General features: G+C 38.6%; 1 protein-coding gene across 1 annotated transcript in view; it reads right to left on the bottom strand.

Moving 5' to 3' along the window:
* The window catches only part of NBAS (NBAS subunit of NRZ tethering complex), a 176,905-nt gene that overhangs the window by 46,214 nt on the left and 108,718 nt on the right, over nt 1-21,973 (bottom strand). Inside the window, exons 44-46 of the mRNA XM_061367561.1 lie at nt 20,991-21,325; nt 10,911-11,129; nt 10,465-10,667 (exon numbers count right to left, since the gene is read on the bottom strand). Coding sequence (XP_061223545.1) covers nt 10,465-10,667; nt 10,911-11,129; nt 20,991-21,325 — 757 coding nt within the window. The remainder of the gene's footprint in view (nt 1-10,464; nt 10,668-10,910; nt 11,130-20,990; nt 21,326-21,973) is intronic.

The raw sequence follows: 21,973 nt of genomic DNA, 5'->3' as shown, positions 1-21,973 counted from the left end.
CTTCCCCTCTACTCTGCCCTGGTGAGACCTCATCTGGAATATTGTGTCCAGTTCTGGGCCCCTCAGTTTAAAAAGGACAGGGACCTGCTGGAGAGAGTCCAGCGCAGGGCAACTAAGATGATTAAGGGAGTGGAGCATCTCCCTTATGAGGAAAGACTGAGGGAGCTGGGTCTCTATAGTTTGGAGAAGAGGAGATTGAGGGGTGACCTTATTAGTGTATATAAATATATAAAGGGGGAGTGTCACGAGGATGGAGCCAGGCTCTTCTCAGTGGCAAACAATGAAAGGACAAGGGGAAATGGGTACAAATTGGAACACAAGAGGTTCCATTAAACCTGAGAAGAAACTTCTTCTCAGTGAGGGTGACGAACACTGGAACAGGCTGCCCAGGGAGGTTGTGGAATCTCCTTCTTTGGAGACATTCAAGACCCGCCTGGACACTTCCTGTGTAACCTTATCTAGGTGTTCCTGCTCCGGCAGGGGGATTGGACTAGATGATCTTTTGAGGTCCCTTCCAATCTCTAACCTACTGTGATACTGTGATACTGTGATACTGTGAAAGAGAAATACTAAAATACTTAAGTGAAACCTGAAAGAAAAAATAGTTAACATTTACCTCTTCTAACTCAGATTAGATCAGCAGAATATAAACATGTAATCTCATTACTTTAAAGATCTCATCACTATTAACTAAACAGATTAAAAGTTTCACATAAATGTCATCTTTTCAAATATTGCTTTGCAGTACCACTACTGGCTTAAACAAAATTGACTCTAAACTGAGTCAAGAGAATCCTATCTGCTGATTCAGCAGATTTCTCCCTGGACCCCTGGCTTCACTTTCCATTGGATCAACCAGGTTCATGATTATCAGAACCAGTAAAACTAAGAAGCAGAACCATAGAATCATAGAATAGTCAGGGTTGGAAAGGACCTTAAGACCATGTAGTTCCAACCTCCCCTGCCATGGGCAGGGACACTTCACACTAAACCATGCCACCCAAGGCTTCATCCAACCTGGCCTTGAACACCACCAGGAATGGAGCATTCATTCACAACTTCCCTGGGCAACCCATTCCAGTGCCTCACCACCCTCATAGTAAAGAACTTCTTCCTTATATTCAATCTAAACATCCCCTGTTTAACTTCTAACTCGTTACCCCTTGTCCTATCATTACAGTCCCTAATGAAGAGTCCCTCTCCAGCATCCCTATAGCCCCCCACTGGAAAGCTGCTACGAGGTCTCCCTGCAGCCTTCTCTTCTCAAGGCTGAACAGCCCCAACTTTCTCAGCCTATCTTCATATAGGAGGTGCTCCAGTCCCTTGATCATCCTCATGGCCCTTCTCTGGACTTGTTCCGACAGTTCCATGTCCTTTTTATGCTGAGGACATCAGAACTGCACACAATACCCCAAGTGAGGTCTCATGAGAGCAGAGTAGAGGGGCAGGATCACCTCCTTTGACCTGCTAGTCCTGCTCCTTTTGATGCAGCCCAGGATATGGTTGGCTTTTTGGGCTGCAAAAAGTATGGAATATTTGGTCAGGAACAGCATGTGGGAAAGGGGAGGGTCAAACCACCCATGAAGCGGCATCCACTATGCATGTGTAGGAACAGAAAAATGTGAATTGTGCTGCCTATCTCGTGTTTCAGTTTCAACAGAGGTCAAAAGGTGGTAAATTAAAAAAAAAAAAAAAAATCACCCCAGTAGGAAAAAAAGCTTCATTTATAATGCAATGAAACTGACATTTTCTGCTAACACTTTCAGCAAAACAAACCTAAGATGTGCTTGCTGCTTGTCTCTTCACGGAAACCACTGCAGTGTCAGTGATGCCTGGATGAGCTAGAAAAACAACAGTTTTGCCTAGTTTTTCAATGCTGCATTAAAGAGAAAGCAAAGCAAGTAGTTCCAAAGCTAGCATACTAAAGATGACTCAAAACCCCAGAGATAAAGTGTATTTTCTCTACAGTTCATCAGCATATCAAAGCTCTTCTGCTACTAAAAATGTCAGCCTCTTCCTATCCGATCTTTTAAAAAGGATAAAGACATCTCCAGACTACCCTGACTGTTCTGTCAAAAGCCAAAATACACTATATAGCTAATAGTAATGTGCATAAATAACTGCAATATTTTTTTTTGCCAAGAGTTATGACAGCATTCATAATTTTCTCATTTATTACTTCCATAAGATAAATATATTGCCTAAAAATGATTATGCTATATGGCATAGAGACCTGAATTTTTATAACCTTTAGTACCTCCATTCAGAAATTTCTACTTTATTTTTATCTTAATAGGTGACCAGCACTTCTGTGAACAATACTAGCTTTAAAACCAACACAAGACATCATTCAGAACAGATGAAAAATAATCTGTTGTATGATTAAACCTTAGTATATTCATTTTATATTGCTAAATTGCATTCGTAAGTTTGAAGTAGGAGTAAAAAGCTCACAACACTAGCCTTTTTCTCAAAAAATAGTTACATTTGACTATGATATAAATGCCATTTTTAATACTAATCCTATCATATGGCAGCTAAATAAATTTAAAAGTGAGATGTTTAAATCTAGATATTACCCTAAATATTTTCAGAATATGTGGAAACAACCAAATTATCGTTCACAGTACGAAAATACTCCGGATTTTAGGCTCCTGAATAGACAAAATATGTGTCCAAAGAATTGAGTGCTCTGTTATGGTTAAAAAAATAAATAAATAAAAAAATTACATTTAAATTAATAGTACTGCAGAAGTGTGGATACAGTACAAATAGGAGCAGTATTAAAGTAGTCATTTTACACTAGCAGCTATATGTATCAGCATATTGTTTCACATTTGCTTTAAAATAAAAAACAATAAGAAAATTTAAGACATGTTCCCAGAGCAAAGAGGGATATAAACCACTACATTCATGTTCTGTTTACAGGCCTGATTTAAATTTTCCTGCATTATTATGCTTTCTGTGTTGTGCTTTTTTGTTTGTTTGGGTTTTTTTTTTATTAAGTTTTTAATAAAAAGACATCAAAGCACATTAACATGGCATATCTAAAGAAATCTAGAATACCTGTAAAGCTTGCTTACTAAAAAGAATATAAAGACTGAAATAAAAAAGGACATTTGCAGCCTGCTAGTATTTAAAGGGGGCCTGTAAGAAAGATGAAGACAGGCTTCATAATAGGGCCTGTTGTGATAGGACACAGGATAATGGTTTTAAACTAAAAGAGGGTTGATTCATGTTAGATCTGAAGAAGATGATCTTTTCATGATGAAGGTGGCAAGACACTGGCACAGGTTCCCCAGAGAGGTGATCAATGCCCCATCTCCAGAAACATTCAAAGTCAGGTTGCTCTAAGCAGCCTGGTCTAGTTGATGATGACTCTGCCCATTGCAGGGGGATTGGAGTAGATGAACTTCAAAGGTCCCCTCAAAACTAACCCACAGTATGAGTCTATGGACTCCAGAAATGGAGATCTACTTACCCTAAATTAACTTTGTATACATAAGCAATTGCCGTATCAAAGGATTCTGACCAGCAAACCTTTTATTTTGGGTATTCTCAGTTTTGGAGGTTGGTTCTGAACAGTCCTAGCACTGGCTCTTCAAAAACCTTTTGTCTCTCTAATTAGAAATGAAATGTGTTAGCTCCTATCACAACCATGCTCTGACACACTCAAAAAAAACCCCTTGGAATAAAAGAAACATAAACACAAAATTAATGGTCATTTCTGAAAAGAGGAAAACACTGTTTCAGACAATGCACCTCTGAAGCCAGTTCTCAGGTAAAACAGATGTATGAACGTTTACAGAGTTTCAAATTTGTCATACACAGACAGGTACTATTCTTCTAAACAGAAGAAAGGGGGGGGGGAAGTGAATCTAAGCAGTAAGTTACAGTTATCTAGAATAAGAAAGAATTTTTTTTAATCTAGAAAGATTGAAAGCTAGCAGGTTTTTAAGCTTAATATTGCCTTTGCTACCTAATAGAGAAACAAATGAGATTACAGCTCATGAGACAAGTAATCATGTCACATTTCCACAGATTGTTTCCTTGTTCTTTTCTTAATAATTAATGATTAAAAATAAGCAGCTACTAAAGAAACAAACACAGTTAATGAAGGATTAGTCTCCCACACAGATTATATGCTATTTTATGCATGTTTTAAACAGTGTAACAGGATTCAGTGTTCACCTCAAAACTCTTAGGTATGAGGCTGGTGCAATTATACTGATAAAGGCTTATTTTGATTTCAGTTCAGCTTCAGAAAAAATTATGCATATTTAATCAAATTCCTCAAACACAGTAAAATACAAAGAATCTTTGAAAGATGAACAAATTAATTTCACCTTTTAACCTAATTACAGTGTTCGTTGAAAATACCCAGTATCACCTTACTTTTCCAGGCTTATTTTCCTATTTCCATTTGCATTTCCTCTATGTATCGGGAAAATAATAAAGTAATATATTGTTGGTGTGATCATTCGAAGCTGGAGAAAAAGTCATAATGCAAAACAATCATTTCCATCAGAAATACCATTTAACTATGGTATCTAAGTTACAAAATTACTCTGTACGACCTCTGTTCAAGTGAAATCAGAGAGTAAAAAAAATAAAAATCTGTTTTTTGGTAGTTTTTATTTATTTTTTCTCTTTTAAGCAAGCTACTCAATCTAACAAAGCTCGTTTTACCTTTTTCACAAAACACTGGTCATCTGGCCATTACGCAAGGACTCAAAAGTTAACCAAACCTTTCCTGCTCACTGACTGGTAAATGCTTCCAAAATTTCATGAAATGCTACATCCATCTGGACACCTAAGATACAGAATTCAGGAACTGCAAATGAAGAGGTCATAATGTCTTCAATAGACAAACTGTCTTCCCTGACTGACTAACCAGGAAAACGTCTACAGTCATGGATTATGGAAAATGTTCACTATGTCACAAGTGATCTTAGATAATGGATTAAACTAAAACTTATATAAGTCTAATCAAACTGCCATCATTGCCAGCATATTTTTATTTTGGTTTGTCTGTGCTTTGTTTTGTTTTGGTGGTTTGTTTGTTTTATTCCAGAAGTTCATGATTTCTACTGAAGAGGAAACAGATTTTTTTAAAATAATAGCTGTTTCCACAGATAAACAAGCAAATAATACATATAATACAAAGTATGATATGGATATTATACATGTCATATAAAGTACGTAGGTATGCTCTGTTGGAGAGATTTTATATATACCAATGCAAAAGCTTCTACTTTGAATTTTGCATGTCAGAACTAGAGAGTCAAAGGAGATAAAAATAGTTAACTGGACAATACTGTTCTTGAAATTACAGTACAGGTACCTAATATTACACAATAACTGTATCCTGTATTTAACAAGAAGTCCATTTCTGAGAAGGTGTTGGAGATTTTAAGCTTGTGGTATTGTACAGTGCTGAAAAATGAAACCAAAAAGTAATTTCCTTAATCTTTCATAAAGGCAATACTTTCTAAAAGGTTAATCTTCAATAGTCAATAAATATATTAATAACAAAGCATACTTTACTGTGTTTGAAGGGAGGCATGTAGTTATAAACCTGAAAAAGGACGCAATTTTCAAGCACAGAAGTGGTGGATTGATGCCTAACTTTCAGGCAAGTCACTAACACTATAATAAATTTTAATATCCATACAGGCCTGTTTCACTTATCACCAGAATATCTTAATTACATTCCCTGTCATCATACAGAAAATCCAAGTTCAGTGTTACAATCTTACAACTGCGACTCTGAAAGTTAATTATCAGTGAAGAACTTTTCTAACATGATATCTTTCAAATCAATTGTCTAAAATAACCACACTATGTAACATAACAAAGCTCCAGTAAATTAACCTGAAGAACTGTTCCTTGAAATGTTGCATTTATTAAATAGTAGTTTCTCATTCCACATACACAGGCAAGACTACTTCTTTAATTGTATTAACCCTGAAACATGAAATATTACACAAAATGTGGTTAAAATGTTCTAATTTCTGTTTATTTTCTGTGGTCTAGCTTTCAAGGTAGCAGCTGGGCATAGGATAGAGACTCATCCAATTTTATTCATAGTGACAACATTAATAGCAGCAGCCTTAAGATATGTCAAGCAACAACCCTTATTTTAATTGCTCCCTATATTTGGAGTGATGCTACTCTGTAATATTCTTACTGAATTTCATAATAAGGAGGTTATTATTTCAAGTATTTTCTATTTTATTTTATGCTAGATTTTCACTTCCTGATCTTTATCATTGTAGTAGACAAACTTCACATGTCATTATCTGCTCATTTATCATGAATTATATGGTATGCTCTTTCCTTTACTCCTGGGGGGGGGGAGGACAGGACAGGACAGGACAAAGGAATAAAGCAAAACCACACACACAAAAAAGGGAAAAAAATAATTTGTACTGATCACATTAGGTCACATCACACACCAAATGAGTTCATCTGAAGCACCCATCAGATTCTCCCATCTTTGCCACAGTTTTCTCTACCTGAGAGACAGGTATTTCCTTCTTTACTGGAAAGTGCTACCTAGGAGTTACTGGTCATGGTGTCTGCCCCAGAACTCACAGACATTCCAGCTTTGCAATGGGTATAAGGAACAAGAAATTCAGCCCACAGAAAAATGCTGGTAAGAAGCAGAATAGAAGGAAGAATTTTGATAGGTTTCTCATACTCTACATGCACATGAAACTCATTATAGCTGAAATAAGTGGCCTTTGTCAGTTTTATATCAAGATTCATCACACTGCTACCTTCCAGTCAGAAACAGCAGGGCGGTGATTATTTAAAAGCAAATCATTCTTCATCAAATGGACAAACCCAGATAAGAAAGATAGTATTACTTATGTTGCTGTGCAAAAGCTCTACCATCATTGGGGCTGCTACGAACACTCTTAAACTGAGTAACAAGAGGATTCAATTTTCTGCCAAAGAGGATTGCAGGTACTTTGAAAGGCTGCTGCCTTTTCATCTGTGGCACTTCAAACTGCTGTAAAAATACATACATACTGAAGAAAAGAGGCATAGATTATTTTCCATGGTAGACCTGTTTCTCTATTTCTGGTATGTGCATTCAGATTCTCCTGCCCACGTAATCTTTCTGCATGCAGAGTAACAAGATAAATTCTCAAAGTTTTATCTATATAAACTGGCCTTAGAAGTGGCAAACGGTGCCCGCAGCCATCTAACAATGTAATACTCTTTGGTATTTGTTGCATGTATCTCTTTGAAACAGAAATACTTCAGGAGAGGGATTTTTAATGAATAGTTGTCCTGTATTCAGCAGTAGCAGTCATTTTTTCTCCTTCTTAGTAGCTGGTGCAGTGCTGTGTTTTTAATTTTCAGCCTGGGAACAGCGCTGATAACACCAATGTTTTTAGTTGCTTCTCAGTAATGTTTACTCTGACCAATGACTTTGTGAGTCTCATGCTCTGCCAGGGAGGAGGGGAAGCTGGGAGGAAGCAGAGACAGGACACCAGACCCAAAGCAGCCAAAGAGGTATTCCATACCACAGCACGTCATGCCCAGTATATAAACTGGGGGCAGTTACCAGGGAGGGTTAGATCACTGCTCGGGTAGGGCTGGGTATCAGTCAGCAGGTGGAGAGTGGTTGTATTCTCTTCCCTTCTTATTTCCCTTATCATTATTATTACTGGTGGTAGCAGTAGTTGTTTGTGTTATACCTTAGTTTCTGGACTGTTCTTATCTCAACCTGTGGGAGTAATATTCTTTGGATTCTCCTCCCCACCCCTCTAGAATTGGGGGGGGAAGGGGGGGGAGTGAGCAAATGGCTGAGTGGTTTCTGGGTTGCTGGCAGGGCTTAAACCAAAATAATAAAATGAGAAGCATCTGTTCACTTATCATGGATGGCGTAAAATTATCTTGCCCTACCCCCCCAAAAAAGGAAAGGGGCGAAAGAAAATATTTATACTGAAACCACTAGGTTACAGATACAGTGGTACTTCATTTGAAATATTCAGTACATCAAAGACACAGCTTGTAAAAGGCAACAGGTAGCACTCCCCAACATTATATCAAAAGAGCTTCTCAAATGGAAAAGTCCCTGATGAATTAATTTCACCTGACTTCAGGGAAAAAAAAAAAAAAAGGCAGAAATAAATATTTCTGTACTACTCTGAAGGAGAAAAAGCATCAAGGACAAGATTCTTAAGAGATCATTGATATTCTGTCAACAGTGATGGAAGGAAAAAACCCCACAAAAATCTCAGAGTCTCTGCATCCTGGGACCACAAATACTGACAGGGATGTAGATGCAAAATCCCAGCACTTCATTCTCTATCTTAAGAATTTCACATCTTAGCTCCCAGTTAAGTTGTTCTGACAGAGAATATCAAGACAGACACACAGATTCCATCACACTAAGGCAGGGGTCAGAGCACCGCTAATTCCTTGGTAGGAAAGAGGATAGGTTGCTCTTACTTGGCTACAAAAATTCATGGGCTTTCACGTATCCTAAACCTTGTTATAGGACAACAGCACCTTCACAGACTCATTCAACCCTAACAAATAATTTTCAGTGTACACCTGTCTCATGCATTGTCATTTGAGCCCCCAAACCACATCCCTTTATTATTTCACCATCCTAGTAAGTACCTCGATTTTGATGTGTCAGGATAAAGGCTGAACCTTAAGGGACATGCTAATATCTCACATTACATGCCAAAGGAGTTTTATAATCACCGCAGCTACGAAAACAGCCAGATCTATTGCCAAATCTTAACAGCGGATGTTACAAATGGCAAGCTGAGCCAGAACCGAGCATCAAACAAAATCAAGGAAAACCACTTTATTTCACTGACAGGCTTTTCATAATGTGCTGAGCTTTCTCTCACCTGTGTCCTCACCATGCATGCAAATATGTCCATAAGCAGGTATTTTTCAACAGTTTTATATTCCCAGAGGTGATTACATTCTCCCAATTGCCAGACAAGCTAAACCAACTTAAGCCTCAGGTTTGTGGAGAAAAGCCATGTCCCTTCTGGAGTATAATACCTGATGTACAGAGGCTGCAGCTAATCAAGGAGGCACGACTTCAATGCAGGAAAATCTGCTCTCTTCCTTTTTCCAAATACATGATTAGTTCTGAAGAAATGCACCACGACTACAGTAGTTTCAGTGTTTCTCAGAAGTGTTAAACTGTAATTTGGAAGACTATAAAGAATATAGTCAACTAAAAGATCATAATCTTGAAGTTCGTGCTAACTTTAAACTCACTCTTAAGATGATTAAGATGGTCAGCTACAACTGTACTTCATGTTCCTTTGTATCATCCAGGTCTTGCTTAGATCTCAACAGAATTATTCAGGGATGCATAAGTATAAATTGTGTGGAAGCTAGTAGTTCTGCATTTCCTTTTTTCCTAGCCTTTTTTTTCCATATTTTTAAAGTAAGAGATGACTCAGTTTGCTGGGGCTGTGTGAACGGGTTGGTTATTTGGTTTGTATCATGCCAGGGAAAAGACATTTGCTAAGGTTCAGGGCTGTGAATCCCAGATGAAGATGGAGACAGTGTGGTACAGTGTGTGGATTGCTCATGTATGATGGCACTAATAAACAACAAACAGTAACAATGACAACACTGACAAATAATCACCTTCCTCACATCAGAAACCTGTTTCCCTCCAGTAAGCTAGCGGGTCAGGGGGGTTTTAGGTGATCATTGTTACTCTTAAGTGCTGTTGGAAGCATAAAGCACTCACTTGCTCTTTAATGTGCAGGTAGGGCATGACACAAATGGAGATGGAAGAAGATCAAAAACTAAGAAGCATTCTTTATTAGAACAGTGAGAAAAACACACAGACTATGGTTTACTGACAGGTGAACACATTTTTCAAAATGTTTCAAATAAAAACAAATAACCCCCCAAAACAGCTCCCAGGACCACCCCAGCAAGTTATTCCAAAGAAGGAAATTGTACATCTTCCTGTAGCACAAGCTGTTGTGGCAACAGCCACTGTAGGCCTCTATTGTCCAAATACCCACATCGGGGTGTTTGCAACAAACATGCCTTTTGATTCTATTCAAGAGGAAGGAATTATGTGCAGTTGTAGATCTGCCAAAAATTTACAAGTGCACACATACAGAAAAATATTGTAAAGCCAATGCTTTTAAACAAAAAAGCACCCTCCAATAAACAGAATGAGTTCTGTGGCTTGACTTGTTCACATTGCCTGGGCTTCCCAAACTCAGTAAATTGTAACTGTCCTATCTGAGTATTGAAATTATAAGTAAAAAAGAGCATAAACGATCTAAGAACTCATGTCCTGTTGCTGCCCCATTTTCTGAAAAATCCAGACATTCAAAGCAATTAAGTACTTAGTGCAAGAACAAAACAAACAAAAAACCAAACCCAACCACTCAAACCTACCACCCCCAGAATAAAGATATGTGGCATGCATTGTGGCAGTGTACTTACCTTAATATACACACAATCTTTTTAACAGCACATTGGACGATATCCTTGAGAGAAAGACCTGTATCTCCGACAGCCACTTGTAACAACTGTTGTATCATGTCCAGGGGTTGACCATCTATACACATAGCAACTGCTTGGTCATGGATTTTTTCTTTCTCTGACCTGGACAAATCATATAAATAGCCATACTTCTGTAGTGTATCCTGTGAACAGATAATTTTTGAATATGAATCAGTGTGCTCTTTATTTACAGGTCTATTATCATTCATAGTCTTTCTATCAAGGTCTAACATATACTATGCAAAAGATTAATGGATGTGAACTTACAAAAAACAGGCCAACAAAAACAAAAGTACAAACCTTTAATAAAATAGGACAGAAGACTGATGTCCACCCTTGCTAGTTATGGTAACACTCAAAACAAACACTTGATATGAAATCATTACCTGTTCGCTGTTTTTCAAGTAAGTTATAAAACTATGAGTGAGTGTTTCCAGATGAGCAAGAGATTGCTGCAAGTGATTCAGAGCTTCTCCATAAGCAACGGATGGATTTTCAGCATCTTCCACATCATTCTCCGAAGTTTTTTTTCTTGATTTCTCAGAAAGATGGATGACTATCTTAAGAGCCTTCTTAGTCACTTCTATCCTGGCTTCAACTGGCAGCTGAAAAAGATTATGCGATATTTCGTCATTCATCAACTGTACAGTACCATTTGTGTTACAGCAGTGCCTGGAGGTCAGGTTGCTCCACTATTCTACAGCACAGCATAAAATTAAATGAAGTATTTTATAAGAAACAACTTTGTCATTTATTTAAACATTAGTAGTATACCATCACTTTCTTCTGTTATCTTTCCTTTGATTGATGCTGAATCTGGCTCATCTTAAACCATACGAATTTTTTTTCCTACTAGTATTTATTATTTTGTAGGCCAGCATCCTATAATAATTTTTAATTCTGCATTGAAAGGTGTCAGGGGATCATTTTACTGGATTAACTGAGAATCCCAAATGTGTAATTAATTTAAGGTTAGTTTTATCAGGTTTAAATCACCTTTTAAAATATATCCCTAACAACGTAATCATAAACAAGTAACAGCAGGAGGTCTATAACTTTTAAATCAACCTATTTAAAGCACAAGTTATACAAAACAGTGATTACAGTTACTACTTTGAAAGACCTGTGTAAGTAGGTGTATCTAGCCTTTAAACAGAAATCTCTTTCACGGACACCCCGTTATCAAAATGATTATTCCGTTACATGAGGATCAGCAAGGCCAAGTCAGATATGGTGATGCACTCTCTGAGCCCTTCCCAATAACCAACTGTGTGAAACAAGATTGCGTTCTCACACCAACTTTATTCACAATCTTCTTCAGCATGATGCTCCAAAGGGCTATGGTAGACCTCAATGAACAAAGCAGCATTTATATTCAATATTGTACTGATGGAAGCCTATTCAATCTAAGGCGACTGAAGACCCACACTAAGACCCTAAATCATCTTGTCCATGAACTGCTGTTTGCTGATGATGTCGCTCTTGTTGACCCCACAGAAGCAGCTCTGCAGCGTTTAACATCTTGCTTTGCAGGGGCGGCTGAGCTTTTTGGGCTGGAAGTCAGCCTGAAGAAGACAGTAGTTCTCTACCAACCTGCATCACAAGATTATCACCATTCCCACATTACTACAGGCGAGTCAGAGCTTAAGTCAGTTCAGCAGCTCAGCTACCTGGGAAGCATTATTTCCTCGGATGCCACGATCGACAAAGAGATAGACAACAGAATAGCAAAGGCATATAGAGCCTTTGGAAAACTCCATAAAAGAGTCTGGTGCAATAAACACCTGAAGAAAAGTACGAAGATTAGTGTCTATAGAGCCATTGTACTGTCTACTCTTTTATACGGGTCTGAATCATGGGTTATCTACTGTCATCACCTGTGATTCCTCGAACAGTTTCATCAGCGCTGCCTCCATACAATTCTAACCATCCATTGGACTGACTGTGTGTCAAATGTTACTGTCCTTGAACAGGCAGCGATCACCAGCATTGAGGCCATACCGCTGAAATTGCAGCTGCGCTGGGCAGGGCACGTCTCTAGGATAAAGGATCACCGCCTCCCTAGAATCACATTTTACGGTGAACTTGCCACCGGTTGCCACAAGAGAAGTACCCCAAAGAAGATATATAAGGACTCCCTAAAACAATACCTTAGCCTTGGCCATATTGACTACCATCAGTGGTCCACCTTGACCTCCAATTGGGAGACTTGGAGACACACCATACATAATGTCGTTGACTCCTTTGAGAACTCATGCAGAACTAGTCTTGAGGAGAAAAGACAACGGAGAAAGAATCGTGCCATGCCTATACCACCCAAGGAGACCTTTAGCTTTGCTTTTTCCAACCGGACTTGCCTACCTCACATTGGCCTTTTTAGTCATCGGTACACTTGTAGTAAGCGTGGGTAAAGCCCTTCCCAAATCTTCGTTTGCGAAGTCAAGCCATGGGGATGGGAAGTCCAATTTTTGGGGGGGGGTTTGGCTGTTTTTTTTTTTTTTTGTTTATTTGTTTGGTTTGGGTTTTTGTTTGTTTTTAGTAGGTTTTCTGCTTTGTTTTGTTTGGCTGTTGGTTTGTTTGTTTTTCTTACCTCTATACTTGTCATAGAGTTGGAATTTTGAAATGGATTCATACATACACTGAATTAAGTTTTCTCCTACCTCTCCATCTAGCTTGAAAGGGCCATTTTATTCCAGTGCATCAGAATGGAATTTAAGACTTCAGAATTGCGCCTCACAAGCTTCCAGAAACCAAGATTGTGTTGGAAAAGGATAGAGATGGAAATACTCTTTATATAGACAGTATAACAGCAAACTGCCCTTAAGTCAAGACACAGTTTCACCTGTAAGTTCAAAATAAAGTCTGAAATACAATTTAAAAAAAAAAAAATCATGTATGATTTGTTAGTTTATAACCTCAGTTATAAACAGTTTTAAGGATACTTGCAATACACTTTCTAATGGGTAGGGGCCTCCCCTGCCTAAACCCACTGCATTAGATACTTTTAATATCAGATATCTTGGTTACTGGAATACTGGACAAAGGCATACAATTTTAATGAAAAGGCATAAACACAAGAAATACAAAAATAGAAAAAAATGTCCCTAAAAATCACAAAGTTGTAAGGTTTTTCATGCTGTTGCTGCAAAACACAGTAATACACTACTAGATTTTTAATGATAAAAGCAAAATGGGTGGACATTATTGTAAGAACTAAGCAAACTTGTCAGTGTTAATAGGGTAAATACAAAGGATATTTTGCCATTCAGGTCCAATGCAACTCAGTTCCATTGCCACCAAAAGTAATTAAATATGATTTTGTTACTTTAAACAAGGTCTTAATATCAGGATATACTGTAAGCAAGGAAAAGGCTCTTCACATCACATTAAAATTTAATGACGACAGATGGATTTACATATTCATTTTGTAAACTTGATAAAGATGAAACAGCTACATATTTCATTTCCCCCCTTCTACTGTACTATCTAATGTTCAAAATGCAATTAAGAGAGATGCAAAAGGCAAACAACTTAAGTATTCCATCTAACTGTTGTATCATAGAGAATCATGAGAACACAGTGACGGTTTAGAAGTCATGATCCCATAAACACATACAGAATAAAAAATTAAAAAGAAAAGAATACAGGTTCTTCCCAAGACTATTTTAATTATAAATTCATATACACATAGTGCCAAAATGAAGCGCTACTGACATATCACTTCTCTAGATGACTGCCCTCCATACTTCTAGTCAGCTTCAGTAATGAGATTTGGTACCATAGCCCATGATAAAATAATATAAAAAAAAAAAATAGAAGTAGCTTAGGGGCTGGTTCATTCTTTGTGTGTGAAGCAAATTTTTAGTTTTAAAAGCTTTTACAGTTTTGTGGGTTTTGTTTTGTGGGGTTTTTTTTTTATTCTATAGGCTATAACATGTTGTGAAATCTTAAAAAAAACATAATGTTTTCTTTCATTTTCAAATCAAGGAACATCACACTATTTCAGCCCAGCAGATTTCACTCCTCAGGGTAAAAACTCAGACACCCACTTCCTTGAGAATATGTAAGTATTCATAATGAAGTACTGTACAAGTAATATTCACTTTCACATGAAGATGTTGACCCTGACACTCTTACTCCCAGGACATTCAAATATGAGATAATGGAAATAGCTCTTTTTTACTTCGGAAATATTCATTTTATTGCCACAGGAACCCGGAATGCCAGCAATGCTAAAGGACAGAATGGTTGAGGTTGGAAGGGACATCTGGTCCAAAGCCCCTGCTCAAATAGGGCCATCTAGAGCAAGTTGCCTAGGACCACGTCCAGGTAGCTTTTGAGTATTTCCAGTGTGGGAGACTGCACGACTCTGCATAACCTGTGCCAGTGATCAGCCACCCTCATAACAAAAAATGTTTCCTGATGTTCAGAGAGAACAGTTTCTTTCACTAAAGTTTCTGCCACTAAATCCTGGCTTTGTATTTTCCACCAATCAAATGTCATGTAGCCCAAGCCAACCAGATATACTAGAACAGAAAGCCTATTAAATTAATTAATTCCAAAGTGTGTTAAACAGTTACGGAATAACAAAAGCTGATTCCCAATTCCTACAGGGGGAGAGGAAAGAGAAAGGCAAAAGCAAGAAATCTTGTGGATCAAGGTAAAGACAGTTTAATACATAAAGGGGAAAAAAATAACAAACCAAAACTATGATGCATACGCTACCTCCCACAAGCAGACCAATGCCCAGACAACCTCCAAGCAACCTTGGAACACACCCTCCAACCCCGTTTGTTACTGCTGAGTGTGACATTATATGCCATAGAAGGCACCTTTGGACAGCCAGTTCAGCTATCCTGGATGTGGCCCCTCCCCAGTTTTTGCCTACCTGCACCCTTCTCAAGGCTGGGGCGTTGAGAAAAAAAGAAAGCCCTGACACTGTGCAAGCAGTGCTCAGCAATAGGTAAAGCACTAGAGTGTTATCAACACTGGTTTAGTCACAAATCCAAAGTACAGCCGCATAGAAGCTGCCATGTAGAAAGTTAATTCCATCCCTGCCAGATCCAGCACAGTTCATCTGGCAATTAGGGTAAAGTTGTAATACATGTAAGGAACCAGTTAAAGAAAAGACGTTACTCATGAAATTTCCTATTATGCAGTCTCGAAGCAGATTTAATTAAAATAACTATTAATGGCACAGCACAAGAAAGTACCTGAAAACATACGGATTTTAGAAAAAGAAGTACTGTCAATACCTAGGAAGAAAACAAAGTCAGACAAGACAAACCAACTGAACTGGAGAGCAGTGATAAAATGCAATAAAAAAAGCTAAGTAATTTGGAAGGTAACATCTGAATGCAGTCATGCTATGCAAGAATACTATCAACACATTCCTTGTACATTTTCAGGCAATGTCATGCCCTGCCACTTTCCTTAGCATTTCATACAGCATTACAAAGTCAGTCAGCCAGACAAGATACTGAATCACACTTTGAGTTTTTTGGGGGTTTTGGTGGTTTGGTGTTGTTTTTTTTTTAACTGAGTTTTTTTTACACAGTTCTTTAAAAAAACAATAAATATTGAAAGAGAAAATGGTGCAGATTAATATCCAGTTGTGATAGGTCTCATTCTACACTCATCTGGTGTGTGGTCAAAATCTGGACACTGTATTCCTGCTTAAGTAAGAAGAAAAAGGTCAAAAAGCATTACTGACTCAGAGAAATTAAGAGCTAACCTCTCAATTAAAAATATGAAGTTGCAAGCAAAGCCCTCCCTTTGTATCAGAAGTTGGAAAAGAAACTATAAAGGATGGAACAGTAAACAAAAAATGTCAGCCATAGTCTGAATGAACATGGCCAAGCCTATGGAATGCTGCAAGAAAGAGACCATGTGAGGGAAATATCACCTTCTTTTTCTGTATAGAAGACAGAACAGGTGCTATCACTGCTTTTTATTCTACTTTAGCCATCTGAAGCTATAGTATTTTCTTCCTAATCAACATATTATGCCCATCTCTATTTGTAATGTGTGTTCAACAATGAAAACATAGCAATTAAAGTAATTGTTTTCAGTTGTGGTTTTTTTGTTTGTTGGACCCTTTTTTCCAGAGTACTGCTAATCAACAGTCATCAGGGCAATGACCTATGAGCTTTGAAACAGATGGTTGTTTGAAGACATTACCAACTATCTAGCACAATAAATAGAACACTGGCAACAAAGGAATTAAAAAAAAAAAAAATCCCCAAATTACCTAAAATATTTCACACACAAAGGGGAATAAATGTGAAATCATCAAGATAAAAAAGCTGGTATGATCATTACTATAATTAAGAATCTATGAAGTCAGCATTATTTAAAAAAGCAAACAGATCTACTGGAAGAAAATATGTCAGAATCAAAATGTACGCAAAAACATATGCAGTAGTTCCACTGAATATTTGGAACATCTCCTTTTAAGGGAGAAATCTGTTCCATACATGCAATTACGGCTATGCTTACCAGTATGGAAGTGGACTGAATTATTATTTACTAAGAAAAACTGGAACAGCTATTCAGAATTAAAAGCATTTTTGAGTATAAAGTACCACAAGCAGAAACTCTCTCACTATTTGTAGCACTGAGCTGCTGTGGTCCAAGTTCTTCAGCGTATGAAGAGGGTACTGATGAAGAGTAAAGGATTTCACCTGTTTCACTTACAACAAACACAACAAAAACAGTGCATCAATCTCCACCTTCTTCAGCTGAAGATTGATGCCGATATACTGGATCCAAAGAAGAGCTGTGATAATGGAAGAACTGGGGACAAATAAAACAAAACAAAACAACCACACACACGCACAAAAGTTTAAATAGCCTCTGCTGAATATCTGTGGAAGCAAACATTTATGACTACCTCTTTAGTACAGCAAGATATATTAACAGCAAGAATTTCAAGTAGTCACTAGCAGCAATCATGTGAAGACAATATTCCCTTCTCACTAGACAAGAGTCATTCCCTGGCTATCATAGTCCAAGGTCAGGCAACTGAGATCTCAGGGTAAGTGTCAAGTCTTTCCTGATAAGCATGAAATGCTCAGTGTGATTATGGGATAAACTTGGATCAAAGCACTTGAACAAGACAGTAGTTCTGCTGAACAGGCTTACGAGACAGCTGGTTGAACTAGCGATAAAATGTGTTGGTCTGGCATGACAAATTGATCAAAGCATAAATTTCATGCTTACAATTTCAGAGAATTTCAATGCAAATCTTTTGTACACCAATTCTGGTACAGATACAGGGTAGATGGGTTCTAATACATTTCCAGTAGTATTGTGGGAACACCACAACAATATCCAAAGAGGGAACAAATTTGAATTCACCTGATTGAACGCAGTGAACAAACACTTCTGGAACATGAGCATAATCCAGAACAGGTAAAGACACAAAAATACCCAACCAAACAACTCCTCTTTACTGTCTTTTCATTTCAGAAGAAATTAGTGAAGATATCTCAAGATCTTTTAATAAGGAAATATGTAAGAAATCTAATCCCTTTTTTGTGCTTGGCAGTAGATAACATTAGAAAGAATGGGTAAAACTTTATGTCAATAATATCCTTAGAAATAGGTTTCACTGGGCAACAAGAAACTTCACATCTGGTAATACATGTTATGGACATGAAAGCACATTATTTCAATCACAGGCTTTCAGCCAGATGGAGATTATGACAGTTTATAATTTATATTATTACAGTGCCTAGAAACCCTAAGCACTGGCCCAGAATGCTTCTTCCCAGAATGTGGAGCATCCTATTCAGAATATAAAAGCCTGGTACAAAACACAAGTCTGCAGCGTAATGAATTTTAGGATAAGCACAAGTAAAATAAATAAACACAACCACATGATACCTGTTGGAGAGACAACAGAGCAATGCATAAGCAATTCAGGAGGTTGCACTGATGATAATTTCCTTCACTTTCCTAAAGTGAAAGAAGAGCAGGAGAGGTGCCATGCTGGACCTTGCTCTCACCAATAAGGAGCTCGTGGTGAGTAATGTGAAGTTCAAGGGCAGGCTTGGCTGCAGTGACCATGAAACGGTAGCATTCAAGATCTTTAGGGCAGCAAGGAGGACATAAACCCTGGGCTTCAGGGGAGCAGACCTAGGCTTTTTCAGGGATTTGCTTGTTAGAATACCATGGAATAAAGCCCTGAAGGCAAGAGGGGCCCAAGAAAGCTGATTAACATGCAAGGATCACCTCCTCCAAGCTCAGGAACAATGATGTTTCCTGGCAAAGCAGAAGTCAGGCAAAACCACCAGAAGGCTTGCATGGACGCACAAGGACCTCCTGAACAAACTCCAGAATAAAAAGGAGACCTTCAGAGGGTGGAAGCAAGGGCAAGTGGCTTGGAAGGAATTCAGAGAAATTGTCTAAGCAGCAGGGGGTCAGGTTAGGAAAGCTAAAGCCCTAATGGATTAAAATCAGGCCAGGGATGCCAAGGGAAACAAGAAAAACTTCTATAAGTAAGTGATAAAAAGAAGACTAGGGAAAATGTGAGCACTCTCCAGAAGGAGATGGAAGATCTGGTTATCCAGGATATGGAGAAGGCCCATTTTAAAAACGGGAAGAAAGGAAGACACAGGGAACTACAGGCCAGTCAGTTTCACTTTGGTGCCTGGCAAGATCATGCAGCAGGTCCTCCTGGAAGCTATGCTAAACAGATGGAAAATAAGGAGGTGACTGGTGACAATCAACGTGGCTTCACTACGGGCAAATCATGCCTGACAAATTTGGTGGCCTTCTACAGCAGGGTTACAGCACTGGTGGATAAGGAAAGACTGTTACCTACCTGGACTTGTGCAACACTCTCCCACATAACATCCTTGTCTCTAACCTGGAGAGGCATGAATTTAGTGGATGAACTGCTCTATGTATAAGGAATTGGCTGGGTGGTCACACTCAAAGAGTTGTTATTAACATTCCAATGACCAAGTCAAAAATCAGTGACAGGTGGTGTTCCTCGGGGGATAGTACTGGGACCAGCGCTATTTTAACAATTTTGTCGGTGACATGGCCAGTGCAATTGACTGTACTCTCAGCAAGTTTCCAATGAAACCAAGCTGTGTGGTGCAGTTGACATGGTGCAGGGAAGGGATGCCATCCAAAAGGCCCTTGACAGGCTTGAGAGGTGAGCCTGTGCAAATCTCATTGTAGGTAGTTAGGGTCTGGCGATCGGAAGATGTCGCGCTGTACGGAAAGATAAGACCCCCCTCTGAGTAGCCAATAAGACCCCCCTCTGAGTAGCCAATAAGACCCCCCTCTGAGTAGCCAATAGGGCCTAACCTAGGTCGTAAGCAGACGGACGTGACGTTGTAAACCTAGGCTATATAACACCATGTTACTCGCCAATAAACGCCATTTGCCATCCACCACGTTGGTGTCAGTGAGCTGAGGGCCCGAGCGGCCAGGGGTTGGCCGTTGTGTCGTTCCTGAACCAGGTCGCCACGCCAACAAAGGCAACATCTCATGAAGCTCAGTAAGACCAAATGCAAGGCCCTGCATCTGGGTTAGGGCAATCCCAAGCACAACTAGAGCCTGGACAGAGAATGGATTAAGAGCAGCCCTGCGGAAAAGGACTTCGGAGTGTTGGTTGATGAGAAACTCAACATGACCCAGCAATGTGGGCTCACAACCCCGAAAGCCAATCGAATCCTGTGATGCATCAACAGAAGAGTGACCAGCAGGTCGAGGAAGGGGATTCTCCCCCTCTGCTTTGCTTTCCTGAGACACCACCTGCAATACTGTGTTCAGTTCTGGTGCTCCAACATAAGAAGGACATGGATCTGCTGGAGCAATTCCAGAGAATGGACACAAAGATGATAAGGGGGCTGGAGCACCTCTATTACAAAGACAGGCTGAGAGAGCTGGGCTTGTTCAGCCTGAAGAAAAGGCTTAGGGGAGACCCTTAGAACAGCCTTCCAGTACCTAAACGGGGCTACAAGAAAGCTGGAGAGCAACTTTTTACAAGGGCATGTAGGGACAGGACAAAGGGCAATGGCTTTAAAATGAGAGGGGAAATTTACATCAGGCATTAGGAAGAAATTTTTTACTGTGAGGGTGGTGAGGCACTAGAACAGGTTGCCCAGAGAAGCTGTGGTTGTCCCATCCCTGGCAGTGTTCAAGGCCAGGTTGGACAGATCTTTAAGCAACCTTGACTAGTTGAAGGTGTCCCTGCCCATGGCAGGGTTTGGAACTAGATGAGCTTTAAGGTCTCTTCCAATCCAAACCTTTCTATGCTTCTATGAAACACACAAGAAGAATGTCTTATTCTCTGCCGAAACAGAATAATGGGACCTTGGGGTTACATCAAAAACTGATACACAAAGCTAATTCCTCTAACTGTATAAAAATCTGGGTTTTATACTGGAAGCCATAAAAAGAAGGGAGACTCACCTGAGGCTTGAAATTCTTCACATATATCTGCTTACCTTTGTGACAGCTTTTGAAGAAAAAGTAATTTCATCAATAAAAGTGACAATATCATCTGGATTGAGTCTGTCAAAGTACTTGGAACACATATCGTATGCATGTAGCCACTCATCCATGGTTTCTGGTATTTTTTTAATGAGATGGTGATCGCCATTCCAAAAAAGCTTCTGTAACCAGACAGCATAAATAGAGCTTGGTGACAGCATGCTGCCATCTTTTTTAGGAATTTTGGGAGCCAGTTTGGAAATAGATAGAATATTTTGACTTGTAAGGACAGGCTCCAGTATTTCCAGAGGGTTTTCATTTTCATCTGTTAGCTTTTTGTAATTGAGACCTATTGACAGAAGGAGAAAGAGGGGAACAAAATAAAAGTTATTCAATTATATCTATGTGTAAAACAATCAGTACTAAACCAGAATCTATAGAACTAGAAAGACTCTATTGTATCTCCTTTACAAACGTATGTACTATCAGACTGGGAACAAAGTCAGGTTTGCATACAGGTAACAGTGAAATTTTATGTTTCAATGTGTGTGAAACCCCTCAATCCCCTGGAACATATTTTAATATTACATATTGATACGAACTGAGGATAATCAAAGAAGCAAGAAGATACATATAGCATATAGAATAGTTCCACTATTATTTTTCTTTTTATATAAAATCTAGAAAACTTCATGCACTTCAAGATATAAGTCTTCATTAATTAAAAAATGGGTATTCTGATCATATAACAATCAGTAATTACTACCCATCTCAGCAAAAATGCAAGGTACTAACCACAGGTAAACTAAGTAAGGTTAACTGGAGACAGGAAAGATAAACCCATTTACATTAATTATATGATACAAGTGTCCTGTTACTACTTTGGTTCCTACAGGAAGAAAACTCTTGCAAATTCTTCTAGCAACAATACGATTTTACTCTTTATGCATATAATTCCTAAAATAAGTGGCTTTTATTGCTATGCTTTTCTTCATAT

The sequence above is a fragment of the Neopsephotus bourkii genome, unplaced genomic scaffold (genome assembly GCF_033783945.1).
Source record: "Neopsephotus bourkii isolate Nb327-2 ecotype Australia unplaced genomic scaffold, CSIRO-AGI_Nbou_v1 NB_1383, whole genome shotgun sequence".
Classification (NCBI taxonomy): domain Eukaryota; kingdom Metazoa; phylum Chordata; class Aves; order Psittaciformes; family Psittacidae; genus Neopsephotus; species Neopsephotus bourkii.
Note: the sequence above shows the minus strand (reverse complement) of the source record. Positions and strands in the feature narration are given on the sequence as shown.